Source organism: Poecilia mexicana, unplaced genomic scaffold (assembly GCF_051168715.1).
Source record: "Poecilia mexicana isolate PSO_F unplaced genomic scaffold, ASM5116871v1 scaffold_19, whole genome shotgun sequence".
NCBI lineage: Eukaryota > Metazoa > Chordata > Actinopteri > Cyprinodontiformes > Poeciliidae > Poecilia > Poecilia mexicana.
Window position 1 is genome coordinate 23,698,174 of NW_028263388.1, and position 21,966 is coordinate 23,720,139.

A 21,966-nucleotide genomic window follows, 5' to 3' on the forward strand; every position below is an offset into this window, starting at 1 on the left:
ACCTGAAACAGTTTTAGAAGCTCAACCATTTCTGCTCTGCTTGATATTAATACTATTTCAGGCTGATCTGTCGGTCATTATTTCAATTAACTGATTAATGCCAAAAGGTATATAATGGGGTTTTTAAAACAAAATTTTAGCCAAATAAAGCTAAATCTATGTCACTCAAAGACTTCTGGGTAGAAAAAAATTAACAGATACGTTTTGTTTTTCATTCTAAATTCAGAATGCTAATATTATTTGTACAGTTTTGAGTCTGTACACTCCAGTTAATTGATTAGTAAAGTAGTTGTTTCAATTACCAATTCATCACGATCAATCCTAATTGCTTCATCCTTGCTATTTAAAGCGATGTTTGAAATTGATGGACAATTTTCGATGTTTTCCCTCTAAAGCTAGTTTGTCTTTCTTATTAAAATCATCTTTGGGACACTAAACTAACAACACAGGGGAAAAAACAGTCCAAACAGTAATTCTTGTTTAATATTTTTACTTTAAACTGTCCAAATTATAAAATAACATGATCTCTACTTGATCTACAAAAAAAAAACAACAAAAACAATGACTGCAATAAGTATCGATTTTTTTGCTCTAACAACTTTTTAGACATGCATACTGTTGAGAAATATAAAAATATAAATATAAATACATCCCCTTAATATTCTTAATGAATCCATGACTAAGATTTGAAATATTTTGTCATAAAAGAATTAAAATGCAGTTGAGTACGATAAGGCATTAAAGATGTATCACAAGAGCTGTACAGAAGCCTAAAGTAGAGGTATCATCATTATTATTTTTTTAGTGTAATGGAGAAAAACTAAAATTAATTTGCAATAAATCACTATGTTTCTCAACAGGAAAAACACATTTTCAAAGAAAGAAACAACTACAGATTTAAAGGTAAGAAATGAACACAAAACAAACTGCACTCGTCGACTGTTAAAGTCCTTTTTTCCTTCGACTTAAAGTGACTTTTTAAGCCCTTTCCACAAAACGCGACAACTGACTGTTCATTACATGACTGATGCAGAAAACAAGTGCTATGCAGAAAGTTAAAAGACTAAATCTAAAAAGGAGTTTCACCCATTGGACTGGAACACAGAGAAAATAAAATAAAAAATAACTATGGCAATGACAGCTGCAATCAAATGAATGGCAATCTATGTGAAAAAATTCAGAGTAAAATCAACTTTTTCATAAATATTATCGTCTACAGCTAACTAACTTAGTGGAACTGCTAAATTTTATTCTCGTCATGACAGTTTTCTAACAATAAACATGGCCGAGCTTGCTTGGTTTATTTTGTTTTCATGCAAAAAGGTAGTTCAGAAGCCGAAGTGCTGATTAGCAGTTTTTTTTTCCTGTGAAGGCCAGACCCAGAGAGGAAGACTCAGAGCAAAACAATCCGAGAAAACTCAAACCTCCATCCTTACCGAGTCCGACAGCTTTAAGGTGCTTGATGCTCCTGAATAACAACTATTTTTTTTTTATTTCTGTACCTTTAGGAAACAGATGACCCATCCCCTACAGATGAATCTTCTTTCCTGATTACCTTTATCTAGCGTTAAACCCTAATTTTCATCTCCGTCTTGTGAAATAAAACTACAAACATGCGAGAGGAGCTCAAACTTACACGCACGCAAACACACAACTTCCCTTCCAACGTTTCTCTTGTTTCCTCCCCACCGAAACGTCTCGACACAAACCGTTTTGGATTTTCAGTATTCTCGGTAGTTGCTAACATGGAGGTAAGATCAGAGCTGGTGTGAGATTTACAGTACTTGGTACAGTAGACAGCAGCCAATGCCAAAAAAGAAGGGGGTTTAAGGGAGGAGAGGGAGAACCACGCTTTCATTAGAGTCTTCATTCAGAAATATTTGGACAGCACATCCATGTTTGTCATTAGTGTCGGTGAACCTGCTGCAGCTGCTTTCCAAGATGTCTTCTTTGATGCTCCAGCTCTGCAGCAAAACTTTTTAGATGTTTCTTCTCTCAAAGATTTCACCTCTAACCCCTAAGTGCTAATACAAAGAGAGGGGGATTCTCTGCAGACTCAAAGCAGGCGTTTCTAAAGAATAGATGGTTCTACAGAGCAAACACTGATTGGCTTGTTCCAGTAACAGAAGTCTTTCAGAAACATGCTGAAATAATTCATCTGTGGTGACTGCTTTAAAAGTTGAACAAGAAGATATGAAGTTGAAGAAGGTCTCAAGCCCAGTTTAAGTAACATTATTTTTTGAATGATAATTTTATTTTTATTTATTTGTTTTTAGCTATTTATGTCAGCTTCACATTATTTTAGTAACAAAAACGGATTCAATTTTTTAACGTAAAGGCAAATTTTGCGTTTAGTCAACATTTAGCCCTCTACTGATAAACATCTCAAGCTGTTTGATATTAAAACGTGATTTATGCTGATGCTTTTATTTTGAAACGTAACCGGACGTTCACTGGTAAAAGAAGGCGGAAGGAGAAGTTATGGAGACGCCGCTAATGTCCGGCCGGCTAACACAATCACTCTGTCGTTATTAATGCTTAATAAGTCTTCTACCTTGGTTACAACAGTGAGATCGTGAAAGTGACGAAATAAATGATGATCCGATACCGGACAAGTTAGCTAAATGATATTAATAAAATGTCGAATGATGGACGTTAATTTCGTCTTGGTTCTTGAAAAACGACTACTTTGACATGCTTAACCAATCATTTTGCGCTTGATTTTGTTCGTCCAATCAGGCGTGGTCCTTGTTTTTTGCTTGTCTAATCAGGTGAGGCTCTTGTGAAACGTCTTCCTTTGGAAACGCCTACTTCATCTGCAGACATACCTACTTGAATAAAAACGGAAAATAAAACATTAAACCGGGTCAGAATCAACAAGTAACCGTCCCGGGACTCGCTTCAGATCAATCCTGCTAACTGTGGGACTGCGGCGCCGCGATGCTAGAGCAGTCCGTGACGAGCAGGTCCACCACCGTGTTCCCGGTGACGTACACGGTGGGCGCCGCCGTCACCATGTTGCTAAGGGAGACGGAGCTGCTGGCGGCCACGTTGGAGGTGACGGGAGTCGGTGCGGCCTGGCTGGTGCTGTGGGTTCCCATGTGGCCCTGGAGCTGGGTGGGCGTCTTACACTGGACGCCGCACAGGTGGCAGACGAGGACGCCGCCTGAGGCCGTGCCGCCGAAGCCGCCGGGGCTCTCCTTCCACTCCTGGCCGTGGTGCTTCTGGGCGTGGACGCGGAGATAAGTCAGCGTGGTGAAGCCTGGTGGAGAGCAGGTGTCAGAGCAGGTACTTTTCCATAACTAACCGTTTACTACAACGGTGTATTAGTGCCAAAGTACTTAGAAAAAGAGAGTACATTTTCACACACACAGGAAAAAAAAACATAACATTATTTAGATCAATCTGAGGTCAGAATTTTACCAAGATGTATTAAGACAGGAGAACATTTTCTAGAAAAAAGATGGAAATTTCTGAGCTCCAAACATCAAACCTTTGCTAGGAAAAAAAACCTGGACATTTTTGATGTTTAAAAATTTTCAGTTTTTCTAAACTTGCAAACTTTTAGAGTTTCAAAGGACAAAAACTTTCAACCTTTGAAAGTTGGAAATTTCCAAGAGTTTTTTTGATAGAAATTTACTTCTCCTTTTTTCCATCGACTGACCAGCATCATTATTTGCCTTGCTGTCCTAATAATCACAGGCTTGGCAAAAGAAGGGGAACAAAGGACATTTCTGAGTTTCAAAAGTTGAAAATCTGCTTAAAAAATACATTTTTAGATTAATCTTAGAAATTATCAGAGTTTCAAAGGTCAAATTTTTTCAAGTTTTGAAACTCAGAAATTTCCAAGCTATTTCTAGAAAATTTCTGAGATGAATCAAAATTTCTGGGTGTTTTTGGCAGAAGTTTACTCCTCCTTTTTTCCATTAACTGACACTGACTAGCATCATTATTCGCCTTGCTGTCCTAATAATCCCTGGCTTGGCAAAAGCACTCAAACGCTTAACTGCTTTTATAAGGAGTTTTAAATGTCAAAGTTTTTTCTTTGGTCAATCTCAACATTTTGGAGTTGTTTTTAGAAACTTTTTCGACTTTTCAAAATACCAAACAAACTAGAGAGAGAGAGACTGATTGGTTAACTGCATGGTCCAAAAATGAAATGGAGAAGGAACTGTTGCAGAGGACTCTACATTTATGAACTTTAAAGTTTGTGCCTTCATCAGACACTTTTAATAATACCGCTGGTAAAAAGCGTGTGTACTCACTGCGGTTACAGAGGTGGCAGACGTGGTGCTGCGACTGGTTGTGCACCCTCATGTGATCGGTGATGTATGCGGCGGACAGGAGCTTCCCGCAGATGTGGCACGGCACTTTCTCCTCGTGACGGATCATGTGGGCTCGCAGGCGATCCTTGGTGGCAAAACACGACTCACAAGTCTGCAGAGGAGAGATGAAGCATTGCTGGTAAAAATCAGAACACCTTGGCATTTTAGGCTGCATTGACACCTGATAGATTCGGTTTGATTGGGGACCAAAATTGAACATTTATTACATTTTCAGCTCCTGTGGTTCTCTTTCTAACCGCACGGTGTCAAACGAACCAAACTCTTTGAAAAACCTGTTCCCCTCCTCACCTGTGGTGGCGCTGCACCAAGAACCACTGAAGAAAGCAACATAAAAACATCCAAAGACACGAGAGCAATGTCCTTCTTTGCAAATGTAAATAAAAATGGATTAGCATCAGATTTTAGGGGTTGTAGCATTTCTTTTCTATTTCTCCTTCTGGCGCTAGACCTGCGCGTTTGATTTGGTTCCTTTTACCCAGAATTCCCTGCTCTGTAGTCGTCTTCCTGCTTTATGAGCGGTCTCTAGTCCGCTTGGTGTTCATATACAGGCCTGTCACAATAACCAAATTTACTGGAAGATATACTGTCCCAAAAATTATTGTGATAAATGATAATATTGTCATTTTGGGAAATGTTAAAGTAATATATTGATAATGACATAATAATGCTGTAATTCCCTCTCTCAAACACAGGGTACACATCACTTAACACTTTAAATATCTAAAATAAAACAACCAAAAGGAAAAATAAAAACCAAAAAATGGCAACGTTAAAAAAAAAATTTATTATGAAGTATCTGTAAACAAAATTACACATCAAAAAATCTTCATCATCAGAAAAGAAATTGAGCTGCTTTGTCTGCATCAAAGTTCGATTATGCATTTACATCTCCCCAAATGAACCGGACTTTCTCGACAAACAGACGAGAGTTGGACTGAACAGGTCTGGTGTGAATGCACCTTTAGAATAATAAAACTGCAAAAAAGAAACAAGAAATTTCATACATACCGGACATTTGAAGGGTCTTTCTGAGGAGTGCACCTGCCTGACGTGACTGTTGAGATGGTCAGGCCTACAGCAGGACACAAGAGAGACAAGTCAGAGCAGGAAGGGGGCGTGGCCACGGCGTGTGGCTGCAGCGCTGCATCACCTGGAGAAAGCCTTGCCGCAGTGAGGGCAGATGTAGGGTTTCTCCACGCCGCCCTGGTGGGAGCGCACATGGTGGCTCATGCGGTCCTTCCTCTTGAAGCGCTGCTGGCAGATGGGGCAGGAGAAGGGCTTCTCGTCCGAGTGGGACAGCCGGTGCCGGTTGAGGTGGTAGACGTCCCGGAAGGCCTTCCCGCACGTCTCGCAGGCGTGGTTCTTCTTCACGGGGTTGGGGTTGGGATTGGCGGGCCGCTGAGACAAAAACAAACAAGCTACAGAGTTTAGGTCTGTTCTCCACATACTGAAAGAGAATTTGTAAGATTTGATGATGAAACCATGCAAACAGATAATCGGCCAGTTAGATAAATGATCTGATGATCGCAGTTGCAAAGAATTACTTCTAGCTCGTCTTTAATTCTGGTTTGTGTAACAGAGAACATGCAGGGGAGCGTGGGGGAGTGGGGCTCCGAGCTAGGGCTGGGCGATGCATCAGTTGTATCTTTCTTTTAAGTTTTAGAAAATCTGGATTTGTTTTCCTCATCAATGCACTTGTATTTTTTTACACTTTGAATTCAGGTCAACTCTACGATGGAATATTAGGGCCAGGCTAAGTTTTCCTCTTTTTTTTATTCCCAAGAATAAAGTCAGTGGTAGGAGAATAAAATTGTACAACAATAAAGTTGAAACGTCACAATATTAGTAATTTTATGAGAACTCCAACCCAAAACAAATTAAAATGAGGAATATTCAGCATCTTGTAGAGTTATAATTTGTAATATTCTATGGATATGCTTAACCTTTTAACATAATCAACAAATCATTTTGGTCGGCAGGACTTTGACACGTTTGAGCAAACAACTGTGCCTGTTTTAAAGAAAACGATATGAACTGACCAGCTCACATCCGATCTAGTTACTAGAAGCGTTTTCTCAAAATGACTTATAGTAATTTTAAGACATTTTATTCTGATAAAATTGCATCTTTATTTTGATATTATGACTACATTCTTGTAATTAAAGGTGACCCATTCTGCTTCCTCGAATAGGTTAGGATTGGACTATGCAGGACACTTTTTTGCATAAAATCATTTTGAGATGATGAGATTTCAGTTTGGTCATGTTTGCCAAACTCAACGTTTACACTGGTGCGTGAAAATGCTGCAAACAGATGCACAATTATACAACCGTGCATGTTTGAAAAGCAGAAGTGAAGCCTCCTGCACAACCAAAAAAAAAAAATGCAGCAAGTTGTTTCTGGATGGAAAGTCAACAACAGAACGTGTTTTTTCCAGCGGCCATTGTACAGTGAATTCAGCGGGAAAAGCAGCTGAACAAACGTGCTGGAGCGCCACTCAGGTTGCTAGGTAACAGGTGCCGTGCCAGTTGAACGGTTTTTGAAACGGCTCATTTTCCAGACACCAAAAAACATTAACTTTTTGCCAAAAATCAGCTGGGTATTCTTTTTTATGTTTTTAGAAGAAGTATGAAAACATGCAAAAGGTGAATTTTGTAAAATAGGTCCCCTTTAAACGAACATTTTCGTAGCCTGGCCCTGATGCTCCATAATACAACTTACAGAAAGGAGGACTGAAATAAAAGCCACCTTTTGAAAATATTTTCCATTTTCCACTTCAATTTTTAGAAAAGAAAAGTTAAAATGGTCTCTAGTATGGAAACAAATCTTGGATTTTTTTTCCTTCCATTCTGTAGGAGGTTTTATTTGTAAGCCACATCGCCCAGCCCTACTTCGAGTGAACTGTTTCTTAAACAGGGGACTGAAATCGCCCCTCAACCAATCAGCGCTCAGGGATTTCTCCCGAAATCAAACACGGGAGACAAGTTCAAAGATCGTCGTGGCGAAGGCAGCTTAAGAAACAACACTCTCGAAGGCTCGGGGGTTGACGACAACCGTCTCTCACAAGGCCCTGACCCACCTGTACTGTCGCCCCTGTGGCCATGACGACAGCAGCAGGAGGCGGAGCATGAGGGTTAACAGTAGCCATGACGTTTGGCATGGCAACCCCTTCGCCATCCTGACCGCCCAGGGGAGGCTGCTGGGCGCCCGCCAGCACGCCGGGAGGGGCGAGAGGGGGAGGCACGGAGAGGTGCAGCAGGGAGAGGGGAACAGTGGGCCTCTCCGCCCTCCCTCCGGCCCCCACCGCCATGGCCGGCGGAGCTGCCGCCGCCGCCACCACCTGGCCGGCGGCTCCCTCCTTTGCTCCCTCCGCCTGCACTCTGGCCCTGTCCTTCATGCGTACCCCAGTGTGGACCGACTGGTGCCGCCGCAGGTTGTAGTTGTTCTTGAACTGCTTGTTGCAGATGGCACAGATGTGTTGCACGCGGGCCGGCCGAGGCGCTGGCTTCACCGGCTCTGGAGGAACCAGGGGGAAGAGAAGAAGAGGAGAAACTCAGGGCCTGTCACAGTGAAGTTCACCACTAAGAGACCCAATTCTGAATTTTTAAAGCAAAACTGCTGCATTTTCTAGCGTTTTAATTCAGCTGAAACAGAAAACTACGACAGAGTATTGGGGACATACTAAGAAAAAATAAATAAATTTGTGAGAATAAATAAGCTCATACAGGGTTAAAGTCTAAATAAAATGAGAATAGTCATATATAGAGAACAAAGTTGTATTACAACAACATACTCAGAGCAGTAAATAAACCAAAACTCTACAAAAACTACATGCATTTTGCTTTTAAGATTAAAATAGACTAAACTCCTCAAGTGGCTGGTTTAAGTTTCACCCAGTTCAGATTTACTAAAGCAAAGTTTGTTTAATTTAGGTTAGTTTAGACAATAAAATGAATTTGAATTTTTGTGAAAAAATGCTTAAGTGGTTAAATAAAAAAAATCTATGGCATGTACCATTTTAATCAGTCGTCAGAAGAATTAATTGATTACTAAAATAATTGTTAGCATCTCTAAATAAACTATTTAATGCCACACCACAGGCTGAACTGCAGTTAAAATAACATTCTATAAAAATGCATTAAATGAAATATCTATAGAATGCGCCATTTTTAATCGATTAATCACCTGAATAAACGATTAATCAATTCCTGAAATAATCATCAACTGCAGTCCCAATTGCATCTTCACATTTCTATCATCATAAAAGGCTCCCAGCTCAAATTGTCAAAGTGTTTTGAGCAACCCTCCCTCTCTCCGGCTGTCTTCAGGTTGTTTATCCAGCTGAACCCACTCAGGTGTGGCTGAGCTGCCGTGTCTCTCACCAGGCAGGGGTTCCTCACTCAGAGCCGTGGTGTCCACAGTGGAAGGAGGCTGCGCTATGTGCTCTGTGGGTGGGGTCTGGGGAGAACTCGTATGCACTTGCATGAGCTCTGATTGGAGGCTCCCCTCCACTTGGTTTTGGGTGGGAGTACTCTGGAGGAGCAAGGAGAAGGCCATCACCAAATGTAAACACAAGTCACAGCATTTATCTTGCAGAGGTAGTAACAAAAAGATGTGAGCGGGGCTGGGATGACACAGACAGGGCCTGCGTGTGTGGCGTGGAAGCAGCAGGGGGAGAAAACGCAAAACAGAGGCCCGCAAAAAGCCTACCTGGAAGAGAAAATTGCTCCAAGCAGCATCCATTTTGCGCCACAGACAGCGGTGGAGATTATGAAGTCAGCTCCTGGTTGAGGTTGAGGTCGTGGGGAGCCGCCTTTGCATGGCTCGGATCGGCCCCTCCGGTGGCGATCGGGACGCGGAAGGAGGCCCGGCCCGCAGCGGGAACGATGGGCTCCCCGGTTCTGTCGTATAGCGCGAACAAAGCCAAAGCCGTGTGCTGAAATCTGGTTTTCTCATTGAGGTAGAGCTGTGGGTTGAGACGCACGCAGCTGTTGGGACTAACGCAGGCTGCAGAGGTGGAGCAGGCCCAGTCCAGTAACGGCCTGCTTGTCTCCGGTTTTAAACTTTAATAGTTTACAAACACAGAATTTACCCCAAACCTCGCTAAACACGCAGAAATCAGCCCACAGGAGTTGCCTGAAAACAACCAAAAATAGTAATAATACTAATAACCGAGCCGTTGCAGTTTTACTCTTTAGCGCCGCGCACAAAACAGTGAAATAAATGCTATGTTTTTCACGCAAGAGAACGAATATGAGTTGTAATATCTGTCAAAACAGCAGGTCATGCTTTGCTTTTTTTTTGATTTATGAGTCTATTTTTTTCCGATTTCCGAAGCCGCGGTAGGCCGGTCGGGTGTTTTGTCGAAGCCTCGCTGCTGGATTCAAGCCCTGACCCCGGCGAGCGGCGCTCTCGCCGGGCCGCAGCCTACCGCTCCACCTCGGCCGTTCAGCTGCGAGGATGTCATCTTTCTTTTTTTATCGCCCGCTCTCCCTCCTCCCTCCCTGTCTCTTTCTTCCTTTTCTTTTTTAATTCCTCTTTCTTCTCCCCCTCCTCTCCTTTTTCTCGCACCGCTATGTCCCACTTGCTCTTAAAGGGGTAGAGTTTCCTTTTTGGACACCCCCTCCTCCTCCTCGCGCTTGTTATTTCCGTCCTCGTTGTCCTCTCCCCTTCCTTCCTGGATTGTCGGCCGACGGAAAATGCTCTCTCTTCCCCCCACCTCTCCAGCTAGCTAGACCGAGCAAATCTGCAACGGGGAAAACAAGCAGAGTGACTTTCCATTAGCCGAGGGATGACAGACACATTTTAAAGGGCAATGCGCACAGATCCTCCCAGTTGCTCTGTAATAATGATGTCAGACTGTTGTTGCAGCACAATAGCAGCTCAGGAGATAAAACAACAACATTATAATGAAAATAACAAGAGCACAGGGATTCAAAACTATAGTTTTACAGCTATAAAACCAGAAAGTATTTTAACTTGGTTCTCCACCCAGGGTGGCAACCTGTAAGGAGTGCCTTGAAAGAAAATCGCTGCACAATCTGGAGGTGCAATGCTGCATATGTTGGTATCAATCTGATACCATGTAAATGCAAGGTTAATGTCGCAGGTAATAAATACTTTTATTATTTAATTCCTGACCTTTAGGGGTTTCTGTGTTTTTTCCGTTCAGTTATTTAGTTAAAACCTAGGACATAATTTGGATTAAGTTGGTAGGTGTCTGCAACAGTGTTGTGTTCAAGACCACCTAACCTGAGACCAAGACCAGAGTGTATTGAGACCAAGACAAGACCAAGACTTTTAGGGTCCAAGACCGAGTCAAGACCAAGACCGAGGAAAGTTGAGACCGAGTCAAGACCAAGACCAGCGGCCCGCGCTACATGACACAATAAAATGTAGAATATGATCAAAATTGCTTCTCAAAATAATCTGAAAGATCCATATTCCCATAAAAACACCTAGATATTAAATACTTAATACATTTTACCAATATTAAATATTCCATTTCTGTGTTACAATGTGTGATGGTCTTGTGCCGTCCCTAAAAACATAACGCCCTGGGCATTTGCCCATATTGCACATGTAAGAAACCACCACTGTCTGCACCATTAAACATAGCAATTGAGGCAATGCCCTGACGGTAAATAATGCTCAACTACGAACACTGACCAAGGAGCAACAAGCAAGAAGTAACCAAACAGAAGGCGCTCATCGTGACTGTTTTCACTCTATCCCAGTACATGAAGCCAGGTAGTCTGACACCATGGCAGACATTACAGCTGCCACTTTGAACAAAAACAAAGAGCAATGTGCATGCTCTGCGTGCTCTTTCATTCTTGTGTTTTAGTTATTTGTTAATTAAATATCAACGTATATAATTAAATTATGATGCAGTGTACACAGAGCATTACAAGAACAAAGAACGGGTGTTCTGTCAGGTCAGGTCGTCATACGCTTAACACGAACTCACGGTGTTCTGTCAGATCAGCATACGTTGTCAGATAGTCGTACGCTTAGCTCAGACATGCATACGCTGTCATTACCATATGATTTTATTTAATCAGCAATATAGAATCATGACGTAGATCATCATACACTTTGTTATTAACAGTTGTATGGCATCCTGACTTAGCGGTTAAGTGAGTTTTACAAGGGCGTGTGTTGTAGCTGACTCCAGCAGCAGCCAGACCTGCTTTAAATACACTTTGAAACCATGACAACACATGTATATCTATAGTTATCATTGAAAACAACTTAATGACTTATTTTCGTCATAACTTGCTGCGTATGGTGAACTGACAACTCCTCTGACGGTCGGACTTCTTAATGCGCATGCGCAGGCATGGTACTCACTGCATGTATGTTATTCTGACAGCGTATGGCTATCTGATAGAACACCGGCTCTCAGTGAGTGACACTCCAGTCCTATCTAATAAATAAAGAGCCGTGGAGAAGAATCGACTGTTTCTGAATGTCACATCACTATATTGCAGTCTTTTGGACACAGCGTTGTCCCATATATGCGACAAGTCAGTCTACAGCTCCGCACAATAATTCAGGCAGTGAGTGACTTTTTTTCATCACAATGCTTATGTGTCTCTGTACACAGCTAGCTGTACAGTGTACATCTAGCTTTGCTAACATCATGTCAACGGAGCTTACCTTCTTTGAGCTACTTTTATAAGTGACAAAAAAAGTTAGACGTCCCCACCGTCTGTGAAAGCGAAGCACTGCTGAGTTAGCTGTGGCCATCGGATTTCTTACTATTTATGCAGCGCTATTATATTACTGACGATTAGACAAACATTTTCTGTCGCTGAGAGAAAACCACTGTGCATGTCCTGGAGCGCCGCGCACGAGTGAAAGGTGGGGAGGGGAGGGGGAGGGTGGAGTAACAGAAACACGTAGTTGCTTGGATTTTAATCGGTGCGTTTTGCATCCACTCAAAACAAAGATGTTAACAAATAAACTGGACAGTATGCTGCACGTTTAGTGATATTTTCACAGTTGCGGTCTCGACTGGTCTTGAAATAAAATGCCGAGTCCTCAGTGTCCGAGACCGAGACAAGACCGAGACCAAATGCGGTCGAGTCCGAGACGAGACCATCAAAAAATGGTCTCGAGACCGGTCTCGAGACCAAGACCAACTTCGAGTACCACAACACCGGTCTACAAAACACTTTAATATCTTAACATAATAAACTACAGGTGTGTGAAACTGCATATTTTGGTATCAATCCAACGCTAAGTGAATACAAGCCCAATATCGATGCTTATTATTATTGAAGTTTGATATATCATCAGATTTCTGACCTTTTGGTGCTGTTGTGGGTTTTTCTTTGAATTGTTTTGTTAACATGATAAACAAACAATAGAATAAAACTAATTTGTGTGTGATTTTTTCCTAAATAAAGTCTTATTTCAGAAAATTAAAAAATATTGTTTGAGGTAGAGTTGAAACTATGACAAAATAAAATACAATTTTATATGAGAATCTGAAACTAAAGTATCAATCTTACCATGTTATCAATCCGATACAGATTTGGAATCGATATTATTGAACAGAACAAATTTATGTTCCTTTGTCCCTCAGTGTAAAAAAATAATTGGAGCGCAAATCAAAGCAAAATTTTAGAGTTAGTTAAGATACTACAGTACAAAAATGAAATATTTGAATAGGTAATCTAAAACAAAAATATGAATCTTACCATGGTAATATCAATTCAATACTGATACCAACTTGGTATATGATCAAAACTTTAAATCGATATTAAAATTTTGGATTAATCCGCACACCTTCACCCAGGATCCAAACCAAAATATGTAAAAAGAAAATGCTTCTCTATCGCTGTTAAAATGTAAATCTACACAGCTTAACATGTTCATATTAATTCAAATATTACTTGCTATAAAATGAGCTATTTTCCTTAAACTTAAAATTCCCTTACTGAATGTAACATGTTTATGTTGTCTGTAGTGGGCTCATCTCAAAACTGCTTCCCATGTGTTGATGGAAAACACTAATTTATTTCTCCATCTTATGTTTGATTATTTTACACACACATTTACTTAACTTTTTGAAACTGAAGCAGACTCACGTACTACAGCGTTTCACCGCTGTTGTAGATAGAAAAAAAAGTAAATTTCTGCCTAGAGAAATGTTGAGATTGTCAGAAATTTCCAAAACCAGCTGACCAAATGTGCTGGAGTTCCACTTGGGCTGCTAGGTAACAGGGTGGGGTTGCTAGGTAACGATGGAGCGCCTGTCAAATGTCACTCAACAATCAGGAAGTCTTTTGAAACTGCTCATTTTCCAGACACCAAAAAAACATTGTTATTGACAAAAAGTAAGTATAAAAACATGTAAAAAATGTATTTTAAATGAAAAACATAAAACCAAGTTAATGTGTTAATATCAATTTATTATCTTTTTTTTTTAAATCACTTTTTAAATCCACCCCTTGCTTCCCATTTCCAACAACACACATCGACCCATCTTGTGTTCCCTCCTCAAGCTTATGTCCAGTGATTAATCTCACCCCTTCCCCACCCAATAAAACCCCCAACGCCCCTAAAGAAACCTCGACTCCATGAGCCCGCGTCGTCCTTTCCGAAGCGGGAGGCTAACAAGCAACCACACCGACGTCCTCGCCGTCCCAAATCCCGCAGAGTCTTAGTTTTTACAAGGAGTTTACGCATGCACTGATTCCAACCGAGCATAAAGTATTAGTGTTATACAGAGGGGCGTTGTCTGGAGCTGGTGTTTCTGAGTCAAACAAACTGCAGGGTGATTATCTTCCTCCTTCTTCTTCTTTTCAAACCAAAAAAACAAAAAAGAGCTTCATGCCCACAGTAGTAAATGAAACCGTTTGCGTGAACACTGATTGGTTCAGACGGGCTGCTGTGAAGGGGGCTGGGGGGCCACAGCAGCTCAGTCGGGGGCCCGTCCCGTCATCCCTCCGTCTTTCTGTCCACCGCCTGCATGCTGCGTCCTTCGGCAGTTTGATCCTCGCAAAACACAAATAAACCAAAACCAAAAGTAAACCAGGGTTTACATTCCAGTGGCCTATATATATATAGATTTTTTTTTTATTGTCGTTTTTCTCCAAAGAGAGTCCAAAGGAAGGGGGTCAGAGGTCAGGCGGGGTGGCTTGCTTGGAGTGTCCTTTTATCTTAAATAGTCGTTAGTCTTTTTTTTTTTATAAAAAGAAAGTGGCATTATAACTAGACTTTACCGCTCGACACACGTACATAAATCATTAACAGTTATTAACGATCCCCTTATTAATAGTCATTGATATCTTAGACACACCACACCTGACAATGCAACAGATTCATCAGCTATTGTTATAGTTCTATGTTTTTACAGTAAACAGTGGCCCCCTTTCTGCTTCTCGCAAGAAAAAACGTGAACATGATCACGACAACGATTACACCAGGATTAGTTATGGTAATATCGACACCTATAGAAAAAAATGCAGCTGGAGTTCAACTTTGGAGTATATAAAAAAATTACTATCATTGTCTTTGTTCATCTATAAAACCAAACGATTTCTGTTCTTAATATTCCCATAAATATCTACAGTAAAAGGTTAAAAATAAAAAAACTGGGACAAGTGATTCTAAATGCGGTAAACTGGGACGGATACAGTACTGTTCAATGTGTTTGTTCATTTTTTTTCTATTTTATGTACATCTATGTCATGCACTGGAGTGACTCTTATATTGAGATATTCAGAAAGTCATCGATGTCAGAAAGCTTTGTTTTTATACACGTTCCTCGTCCACGCTGCATTTTTGGAAGAGTCTCTTTGCTTTACAAACATTCTGTGTTTTCAGTTCAGTCATTAAATAAATTAATAATAATAACCATAAAAAGTGGATGGCACAACATCCCTTTAAGAACCCCTTGAAGGCATTGGTGACGTTCCAAGCAAATTGTTTTTGTGTTTTTTCACAGTTAAAAAAAAATAAAAAATAACAGCAGTTTAAAAATGTTTTCTGAATTTCATCTTTGACTTTTGTTTCTCTCAGGACTTGCTGTGCAGCATCTGGACACAAAACAAAAACATCTTCCTTTTTTCCCTCCCATGTCTTCTTTCTTTCTCCATTCCAGAGCAGAACATCATAGAAGAAGACGGCAGGATTTCTACACAGCGTTAAGCTTAAACCCAACGCAGATCCAACAGAACTCAGTTTCATTTTAAAAGTATAAACAGAAAAACAATTAATTGAAGGAAGGAAGAATGGAAGAAAAATTAACAAAGGAAGGAAGGATGGAAAAAACGGAAGGAAAAATGTAATGAAGGATGGGAAACAAATGAACAGAGGAAAGAAGAACAAAAGAAGGAAAGGAAAACAAATGGTTGAAAGAACAACGGATGAAAACAAATGAAAGAAATGGAAAATGATTGTATGGATGCAACCTTGATTCAACAATGAGATATGGAATAAATGCAAATATCTTTCCATACTCTCTTATTTCTCCATATGCTCCCAAACCTTCCCATAATCTCCATAAAAATAATCTCCAGGCTGTGTAGGAACCCTGAGACCCGGCTGCTGTCTCTGCAGCCGCAGGAGGAAACAAAGGCCAAACGTCCCTGGTCGCACATCCTGCCTCACATTTTCATACAGTAACAGAGATAAAAACACTGAACAGAAACGTCTAGCACCACCGTCATCCAGTGGTGATACAGGTGGTTACATTCCTCCCCTTGTTATATCCGTGAGAATGGGAGAAACCCTCTCTACCCAGCCTGAGTCTAAAGAGGCAGGATGCAGCTCGGTAACCCCGGTTTGCCCCTTCCTCGTGACCTCTGGGACTTTTTGTGCACAAAGTTCTGCATCTCAACGGTTCCAGGAGTTGAAATCTGTCCAGAAGACAGAGAAAGGCGGTAAACGGAGTATAGATAGTTCCCGCATGACGTCACACCTCCTACATCCAGGTGCTATGCCGCCATTTTGATAGTACGGGAAGCAGCTTTCCAGTTCAGTGATGGCGTACAAGAGAACAGCGATGGTTGTTGTTTGATTCAAGGGTGAAAAACAAAGGCGATAAAACAGGAAGCGACCTGTGAACGTGAGCAAACTTCGCTGCTAAGCATCAATGGGTGCTGCTGGCTAATATCCAGAGGAAACGCCAGCCTTCGGCATGGATTTACTCTGATCACTTCATTAGCGGTAAGGATATTTTCAGATGTTTCTAAAATTAAGCAAACAGTAATTATAGTAATAACTGTAATTATGGAAGAGGATTAGGGCCAACAAAAAATGAAATTAAGTTATAAGACGGCATTGGCCGTTGTAGATAGGGAAATAAATAAATTTATGCCAAAATAAAATTTTGTGTCCATCTTTGTCAAAATCCAAATAGATAAACGTTCTTAGTTGTATGTCAATTATGTAGTTTGCATATGAAAATAATTCCATAAATGTTTTTTTCTTGTTACAGGATTTGTAAACCGGCGCTTCAGCCTGTCCCAAATTTATCTGGTAGATTTTAATTTTAAGACTAGATTTCCCTGATGGTGCGTAAGCAATTTAAACATTTCTGATTCTGAGAAGAAGTCATAATTCAGACGAAAAAAGTCAGAATTCGCACACAAGCTTGATTGACAACGCTAAGACCCACCTCTTAGCTCTGATTGGTTGTTTCTAGAAACACATTTAAAATAAGATGTTTGAGCTTTCTGGATAGATTCAGTTTTACCAGGATTGGGATTCTTTATACAGTTGATTTTTTTTCTTCCTGAATCTTGACCAATATGGCATTTTGAGACCATTTTTAATACGACAGTATTATTGTTTATCGCAATAATTTCCAGGACAATTTATTGTCCAGGAAAATTTATTATCATAACAGGCCGACTGCTGCTTCTGCATTTCCAGTAACCATAAAATTGCCCAAATGGGAATTTGAAAATAAACTCGTTAATGGAAACATGGCAAAATGTGTTTTGATAAAGATTTGTACTAGGATGAGGTGTTTTTTTTTTTTTTTGTCTGTATTGAAATAGATTTATTTCGAAAACTGCAATGAAAATACTTTTTAGATCACATGACTTTTGTGATGAATATTGGATGGTACTACTGGCGGAAATGTTGAAGACGACGACAGGAAGTGGTAGGGGGAAGGTTTATTTTTGATTTTTTTTGCATCGACTAGTTCATAAAAAGCCGTGTCATTAGAATGTCTTTGAATCCATAGCAGTTCTGTAAAATCGTAGACTCCAATTTCCCCCAAACGCCCCACACTTAGCTGCTCCCAACTATAAGGAGTTTGTCGCTCCAACGCCTGAAGACGTCAACATCTCCTTTGATTGGCTGATAAACGAGCGCCAGTACCATGGCTGAATTTTGAATATATCTCATGTAACTGTTGACATCATAACACTTACTTATCGCGTCGTTACTTATGACATAATAATTGCGTGAACAAGCTTATATTTTAATTTAATTTGTTATTTACTAGAATCACCGCTATCACAAAATTTATTTATTTTTTTTAAATATATCAGCAGAATATCGACAAATTTTTACCCACGTTTGTAATGGAAACACAGCTACTGTTCACCGGTTGCCTACCAATATGGCGGCTCTCCGGGTTAACTTTCTTCCAGTCGGGTCTTGTGGGAACTATCTATAGAGACGCAGCCTGTGATAGCTACCTTCACCCTTCATCGCTGCCGCGCCTCTGAAGGCTCTTAAGAGTAGGAGAGGTGGGAGCCGTTGGAGATGTGCGAAGTGACCGAGGTGCTTCGGCTCAGGACGCCGTCGCTGCCGCCGGCGCCTCCAGGCCCGCCGCCGGACGCCGTCCTCCTCAGCGGCTGGGGGCTGTTCCTCAGGGCCATCAGGTTGGGGGTACCGCGAACCGCCAACCCTCCGCCTCCGTATATCCCGCCTTGCGATGAGGAGGAGGAAGACGAGGAGGATGAAGGGCCGGAGATGGAGGGTGGAGCCGGTGGAGGAGGAGGAAGCATGGCCAGGGACTGGGAGGAGGAGCGAGAGGGGAGGTGATGGGAGAAGGGCAGGGGGTGTGGGTGGGCCAGGTCACCGCCGGAGCCTCTCACTCCGGCCCACTCCCGCTCCCTCTCCTTCTCCCGCTCTCTCTCCCGCTCCCGGTAGAGCTGCGGCGTGCTCTGGTGGTGGTAGTGCTGCGGCAGGTGGTGGCGCTGATGGTGGGAGGAAGACGAGGAGGAGGAGGAGGAAGAGGAGGCGGAGGAGCGGGACGAGTGGTGCATGTCCCTGCCGTCCCTCCCGTGCCCCAGAGCCATCCCCAAACCGTGGGAGGAAGAGGAGGACGACTCGCTCCTCCGGTCGCTGGCGCCGCTGCCGATGCCGCTGCTGCTGCTGCTGTTGTGGCTGCGGCGGGACAGCTGCTGCGACGACATGTTCTGCTGGTGCACGCCGTGGCTCCAGTGGCCGGCGGAGCGGGAGCCGGACGGCTGGGCGTTGGAGTAGCCCTGCTTGGCGTAGGCGTCGCCGGGCATGCCGGTCAGCGCCATGTTGCTGAAGCCCAGGCGGAGGCTCTCCGAGTCGAAGGCCTCGATCTCGCTGGCCTGCCGCTCCAACAGGGTGCGGATGCGTTCAGAGCGCTCGTTCTGCAGGGACAACATCTCCTCCTCGATCTGCGAAAACAAAAGCATGTTTTACATTCTGGGTTTTAGGGTCCTGTCAAACTGTGCAAAGAGGGCAGGTTTGCCATGTCTGACAGTTTAGAACCCAAATGCAAAGTAAAACTCGCCCAACTCCATAAAACCCATCCCCAATCTGCTAATGAAATTCATGTTGATGGCACCAGTTATATTCACAATTTTTTGTTTCATACGTCATCAACTGCCTCCGGACTTGTGACAATTTACAACATTTTTGTTAATCGTCTTTTATATTCTGACCAGAACCAGATCCAACTGGAACTGCAAAGGACTCCACTCTTTGAGTTTGAGTTTATTGAGTTTATTGTATTGATATGTCCTTTTAAATCATGATGTTTCTCTGGGTTTTCTGTTTTACAACTACGCAGAGGCATTTAATCAACGATTAATCATTGAGTCTAAGATAAGTGCAATGAAAAGCAGCCAAAAACTGAACAACCCACCCAAACCTGTTTTTTTCCAGCAAAACATGTTCAAAAGCAGCGCAACTGGGGGGAAACCGACCCAATCTGGCAACCCTTAAAGAGGGTGAATGACTACACCTGATTGGAGAAAATTAATAATGTATGTCATTCAACTTTAAAATACATTTAAATGTATATATTATAAGCAGCTTGTTTACAACAGTGCCTTAGCTGCAATGTTAGGAAAAAAACCGAGGGCTAAATTTCTGTTTCAAAATTGGGAAATTTTCAAGAAAAGAACTCAAACATTTTGAAATTCATCTCAGAACTTTTCTAGAAAAAAATATAAATTTTTGAGTTTCAAAAGTCTAAGATTTACGACTTCTGAAACTCGGGAAATTTCCACGTTTTTTCTAGAAAATTTCTTTGATTAATATTAAAATTTCCGGGGAAGTTTCCTGGAAATTTACTCCTGCTATTTTTCTACCTATAATGGGCCTAATACTCGAGGATAAATAATATCCAGTTGTCTTTTAGATGCGCTCTACGGCGCATTACGTTCTGCGTTACGTTCTACGCGTAGAATGTAGCTACGAGTAATATAGAACGTGCGTTACGTTCTACAATGGGTTACGTTCCACCGTACGTTGTATTCTACCGCGCGCTACGTTGTACGGCACGTTGCGTTCTGCGCTACGTCCTGCGCTACGGCGCGTTACATGTTCATAGGCTTTGCTAATGTTGGAGGCTGACCCTCTGCTCCAGCAGGGCGCGGCGGATGGACACCCTCTGCTCCAGGTCCTTCACCTCCCTCTCGTGCTGCGTGTCGGTGTGGATCTTGATCTTGCTCTGATAGGCGTTGAGAAGCTCCAGCTCCTGCTGCAGCTGCATCCGCAGTACCTTATACTCCGCCTCCTGAGTCTCGTCCAACCGCAACTAACAGAGAAAAGACGGAGGAAGTCGGGTTAAAAACGCAAAATTTATTCTGAAGAATAAAACAGAAAAACAAATGGAGGAAAAAAAGGGCAAAACTTTAAATTTGGTTAAGATTAAACTGCATAATTCAAAATTCCTGTCAGACTAGAAGATAAATACCCACAGTACTTTTTCCATCTTTACAGTCAAACCTGTTATATCTGCAAACAGCTATTTGAGCTTGTAACACAAACATATTGGAACATTTTTGCTTATGTAAAGGTATGGACTGGAAAATAAGACTGTAGAATGACGTCTTCTCTACTTCTATTTCTAATTTGATTTGAAAATATCTCAAAATTATTATTATTTTTTTTTTTTTTAGTTTTTAATGTCCAGACTTTATCCACATTTGGATTCTTCAAATGGATCAACGAGGATATTCTGTGTTGATGTATGAAAAGATAACATTTTTCTGTTAAATATTATCTGTAAAACTTATATTTGACTTTATTCTCTTATTATTTCAACTTTATTTTCGTACGACTGTTTTCTTTTAATTTTCTTATTACTTTATTCTTGCAATGAAAAAGTAGACTGGAGAAATTATCAGAATTCAAAGTCCTATTAAATAAAAGCTGTAAAACAAAATGGCCGCCCTTTTTCTGCTGACATCACTCTGAACTATGGAAACACAAAACGTTCATTGGTGGAAAAAAAAATCCAGATTTTCCAAAAATTAAATCTTCAAAACCAAAAATTTGGTTCGGGTGTAGTGACACTGAGTTGAAGCAAGAGACAAACACAAAAAGACAAAATTAATGGTACGTCTCCGTTAATAACCGAAATAACTTTAAACTGACAAAAGTCAAAATAAATAATAATGCACTAAAAATGAACCAATAATAATCAGATATTGTAATTGGTCAGAAAGTCTGGAACCTCTAAAATGTATCTGTTATCTAACCTAATAGACACAGGTTACGTCTTCTTGCAGCATTTCAATAAAAAATATGTTTTTGATCTCAGACATTATTCATATTTCTGCTCAGCTTGACAGGAGGCGCAAACAAGGGCAGCAGGGATTTGGCTTACTGAGCTTAAATGGCGCGCTGCCATGTGAGGTAATTACAGTTTCCTCCCCCTCTTCAGCCCTCTCACAATAAATTATTCAGGAAAAAGCCCAAAGCTTTGTCTCTGCATGACGACGAAGGTGAAGGTGGGAGCGCTCCTGAACGATCCACGGTGGAGAAAATGTCAAGTAAAATTAATTTCTGCTTTTTGCTGTTGAATTGTGATGGATTTAAATCAGATTAAAATGTTTAGATTACAATGTGGGGCATTTAATCCCAACTGATGCCCTAAACTGGAATCGGATGGGACCCATCTGTGCTACTTTAAACTGCCTTGAACAGGGCTGGCGCAAGATCATATGGGGCCCTGGGCAGAACTTAATTTGGGGCCCATAAATACAGATTTAGTGGATGCTAATCATAATTGGCAGATTTTTTTCTTTAAAAAAAAAAGAGAGAGAAAATCAAAGTCTTAGCAATAGATTAGATTGTTACTATGGTAACGCAACAAACAATGAAGATTATTTGTTTAACTTTTTCAAGGTAAACATGCAAAATCCTTTAAAATAAA

At 41.3% G+C, this 21,966-nt stretch overlaps 2 protein-coding genes across 3 annotated transcripts in view; both read right to left on the bottom strand.

The window, feature by feature from the left end:
• Positions 1-473: 473 nt before the first annotated feature.
• On the bottom strand, positions 474-9,988 carry mazb (MYC-associated zinc finger protein b (purine-binding transcription factor)). Of its 2 annotated transcripts, none has more exons than XM_088000923.1 (7): positions 9,057-9,988; positions 8,729-8,879; positions 7,750-7,862; positions 5,497-5,744; positions 5,355-5,418; positions 4,266-4,437; positions 474-3,262 (listed from the first exon to the last, which is right to left on the bottom strand). In XM_088000923.1, exons 1-7 carry the CDS (start codon positions 9,087-9,089, stop codon positions 2,916-2,918), a joined length of 1,128 nt encoding a protein of 375 aa, XP_087857049.1. In that variant the 5' UTR covers positions 9,090-9,988; the 3' UTR covers positions 474-2,915. The 2 variants fall into 2 exon arrangements, with proteins under 2 accessions (XP_087857049.1, XP_014854001.1); XM_014998515.2 differs by having other exon boundaries at positions 7,426-7,862.
• Positions 9,989-13,747: 3,759 nt separating this feature from the next.
• The window catches only part of taok2b (TAO kinase 2b), a 33,517-nt gene continuing 25,298 nt past the window's right edge, over positions 13,748-21,966 (bottom strand). Inside the window, exons 19-20 of the mRNA XM_088016321.1 lie at positions 20,161-20,343; positions 13,748-18,976 (exon numbers count right to left, since the gene is read on the bottom strand). Of these exons, the coding sequence (XP_087872447.1) occupies positions 18,053-18,976; positions 20,161-20,343 (1,107 nt within the window). The 3' untranslated portion in view covers positions 13,748-18,052. The remainder of the gene's footprint in view (positions 18,977-20,160; positions 20,344-21,966) is intronic.